We start from the raw sequence: 3,696 nt of genomic DNA, 5'->3' as shown, positions 1-3,696 counted from the left end.
GCCGAGGACTTCGTCAAGGAGATTCCCTATCACCTTTGCTATTCAACCTGATGATTGAACCACTGCTCCGTGGACTGCTCCACAATCTTCATGGCTTTCAAGTCCCGCTGACGGAAAAAGTCTCATACCTGGCGTATGCCGATGATATTCTGGTGGTCATCAATGATTTTTGGGAGTTTTCCAAACTCTTAGAGGTTTACAATGATTACGCTGCTGGAAGCAACGCAAAACTCAATGTTAGCAAGACAGAAGGCATATCAATGTATGGATCCAGTGATCCATGGCGGGAACGCTTTCCCACCATCAAATGGTTTGATGAAAAGTCGGACTCATGTCCTATGTACCTGGGATACCCACTTACGACATCCAAGGTGCATATGAAGCAGGCCGTCGGAAAAGTGGTCGACAGCATGCAGAGACACCACCAAGCCAGAAAACGATTTCTTCCATGACCACTTCTAAAAGTTCACATGCGAAAAGTCAGTCTCCTCTTGGAGGACCTGACAACCCCGAGCAACAACAACTACCCACTCCCGCTACCTCTCCTGAGAAGGCACCCTCTGGGCGCCTACCGTATACCAACTCTGTCACCAAAAACCTCTTCAAATCGCCCACCAATACACTGAAAACTGCTATCACCAGCACCGGCTCACTGTTCCGAAGCATCAACTCCGGAGCAGTTGTTTTCGACCTATCGCATCTACCGACCACCCAGGATGTCGTAGAGGACGCCTTATTGGCAATCTTCGAAAAATACACGCCTGCAACCATACGTGGATATCGCTAGATTGGCGCCAAAGGAGCTGCCATTCGAAATCCTTTTCGACCCCAGTGTTGCCTCCGCACTTCGCAAAACAGCGACAGAGCAAGGCATCACTTTCAACAATCATGAACTGAAGGCAATCACAACTGAGACGGATGCAAAATTGTTCACTAAAATGATATCTAACCGACTACGGAATCATTTACCCAGAATGATTACGCAATATCAGACAGGGTTCATCAAGGATCGACTCATATCAGACAACGGATGGACAATAGGTGCCACCATGTGTCGTATGCAAGAAAATGACCCAGAAAACGCAGTGATTGGAGCTTTCATGGACCAAGATAAGGCCTATGACCGAGTACACCCTAGGTACCTCCAAAAAGTTCTCCAAACTTTTGGATTCCCACAACAGATGATCAGTACAATTACCAGTCTTTTCTACGAGACAAAAGTGTCCGTGTCCATCAATGGATGGTTAGGAGAAGCTTTTGAACAAGGTAGAGGCCTTCGACAAGGGGACCACTTATATCCTCTTCAAAGGTTTCACCATGAACACAACCAAAAAAGTTGTTCCCCAACAGTGAACTCGACAGGCAAGGCGCGGATAAAGCCGGCCAACAACAACTACCAACCCTTCACCAACTAAGGCCCTCGCAATGAGAGCCTCATATGCTTCATCTGTTACCAAGAATTTATTCAAAGCTCCAACCAACCCTTTGGCTACTGTGGTCGCCAAAAATGGCTTTATCTACAGAAGCGTCAATCCTGGTGCAATTGTCTTTGACTTTTCCACCATGCCCACCTCCAACAACTCAGTTGAAGATGCCCTCGAAGCCATCTTCAACGCACTTCGAACAAATTTTTAATACTTCCAAACATAGTCCACATTGACCGCCTCCGTATTTCCGTATCTCTGGTAGAACCACAGCTTATACTTGATGGTGCCGTGACCGCCATTGCGTTTCCTGATGATAACAACTACACGGAAAGAAAGAAAAGAAATAAAAAAATTCTAATCGAATGGGTCTTGGTAGTTTACTACAGCCGCGACTACATCCCTAGCTGAATGAAACACATGAAATACTTTGCTTGACAAGTTGACGATTTTGATTTCTTCAGTTATACGGAAAGCGAATTGTGTAGTACGCTTTTGTTCTCAAATGCTTCTTTGGCATTACATGTGGCGGTCTGCCGTTGAGCTGAAGAAGGCAAATTTCAAGCGCAAATGGACTTTTGTTAATTGTTTCAAGGCATTTAAATCGGGTTGACGACCATTGGTGAGATTCGCCTTTGATGGTCCAATAGTGAAAATAGACGATATTGATATCTCATGGGATGCACTTGATTTGCCTATGGTCAGTTGTCTCTACCTCTGCTGAGCTCTGAATGCCACTCGCGTTGAATCTGAAGTAGACAACAATTCGACCAAGCAGTACAACACATTTGGCATCGACTCGAACGTAGGGCAGTAAATAAAATAGCCTCTATTATCCCCGTTTCGCTCACTGATTAAGTATATGAAGGATTGGAGTCATAAAGTGATTTAATATATTTGTAGTACCGAGAAATACCGGCAAGAGGAGATCAATCTAACTATTATTTATGTGGTATATTAGATAAGCTGGAAGGCCAAAGACACTAAATCCTACGGCTCTTGCCATCTTAGCAAAGCCTTCTGTTTCAACCTCATGTTGAAACGTAAACGCAGGAAAATTTGCACCTGCTCGGTGAACTATGGCTTTGACAAGCGTGAAAGTGGCGCCAACACCGTCCAGTGGTATTGTATGAAGTTTATCACCATGTGTAGGGAAGTCAGTGAGGTAAATTCTACGAGTATCAAGTTCTTCATATCCTGCTCGATTACTCAAGTTAGAGAATGCCTTGAAATTGCATATGTAGAAATTAGCTTACCTTCCACAAGCACATCATCTTCATCGAGACTTTTCTGCATATTGATGCTCTCCTCTGTTTCTTGCCAATTATTTTTGTCGTATCCCCAGAAAGAACCATCATCCGTCTTTAAAAGGCAATTGGGAACTACGACGTCAACGTCCAAAGACGTTAAATCATCCAAAACTGTAGCAGGGTACTCTACAACGTCGACATCCAGCCATAGGACCCAAACATGTTCGTTTTTAAGGGCGGCAGTCAAAAGATAGTTGCGAGATCTTGCCATGAACTTTCGCCGTTGAGCTTGAACTTCAAACTGATGTCGATCACCTTCTGGCATTATAAAATTAAAATCTTTTTCATAGATGTTGATGCTATGATAGGGTTGATCCGATTGTGAGCTCGAGTTCGCATACTGCTTCAAATTTTCTATTGTCTTATCTGTTGTATCAGATACTAAAAATGCCATAGATATGAGCTCTTTTGGGTAAGTTAGAGCTCCAATGAGCTCAAAGTATCGTGGCAAATACGGTTCGGCATTCTTCAGAGGGGTCAATATAAGCACATGCTCTCTGTTTTGACGGGCATTTCCAGTGGCCACAATATTGTTGAGATTTGAAAATGTTAGAGGTTGCTGCTTTGTCGAAAAATGCTCGGCAGTCTCATGAATTGGAATGATTGTGTGACATGTGTAATCTCGCCGAGGTGTCAAGATGAAGAGCAAAAGTATAGAAAGTACTGTGGCACTGGCAACGAGTAGAGATTTGTTGTTCCTCAATAGAAACAGCCGAGTTCCCGCGGCCATTGGAACGCTAGGAGGAAACGTTACTTCTGAGAAGCAAAAAGATGGTACTATATTGAAAAGTTGCCGTCCCTGGAACAAGTCATATTGAGGCTTAGAGCGGTGTTTTAAAGGCGGGGACTAGGGTTTTGGACAGCAACAAAACCATCCTATAACGAATTTCTATTGTCTTATAATTACCGTCAGTACAATCTAGTGTATATTTCTGTCAACTTGTTAAACTAAGAAAAGGAAA

The 3,696-nt window shown here is 43.6% G+C and overlaps 1 protein-coding gene across 1 annotated transcript; it reads right to left on the bottom strand.

Moving 5' to 3' along the window:
* Positions 1–2,358: 2,358 nt before the first annotated feature.
* Positions 2,359–3,464, bottom strand: K450DRAFT_266217 (uncharacterized protein; the record flags this gene model as incomplete). The annotated part of the gene is made up of 3 exons (XM_051592806.1): positions 2,359–2,621; positions 2,681–3,293; positions 3,399–3,464. The coding sequence occupies 3 exons, from the start codon at positions 3,462–3,464 to the stop codon at positions 2,359–2,361; spliced, it is 942 nt and encodes a 313-aa protein (XP_051443126.1).
* Positions 3,465–3,696: the final 232 nt, after the last annotated feature.

The sequence above is a fragment of the Umbelopsis ramanniana genome, assembly GCF_025399195.1.
Source record: "Umbelopsis ramanniana AG unplaced genomic scaffold K450scaffold_42, whole genome shotgun sequence".
Lineage (NCBI taxonomy): Eukaryota > Fungi > Mucoromycota > Umbelopsidomycetes > Umbelopsidales > Umbelopsidaceae > Umbelopsis > Umbelopsis ramanniana.
The sequence above is the reverse complement of the archived record's forward strand: the minus strand, read 5'-3'. Positions and strand labels throughout refer to the sequence as shown.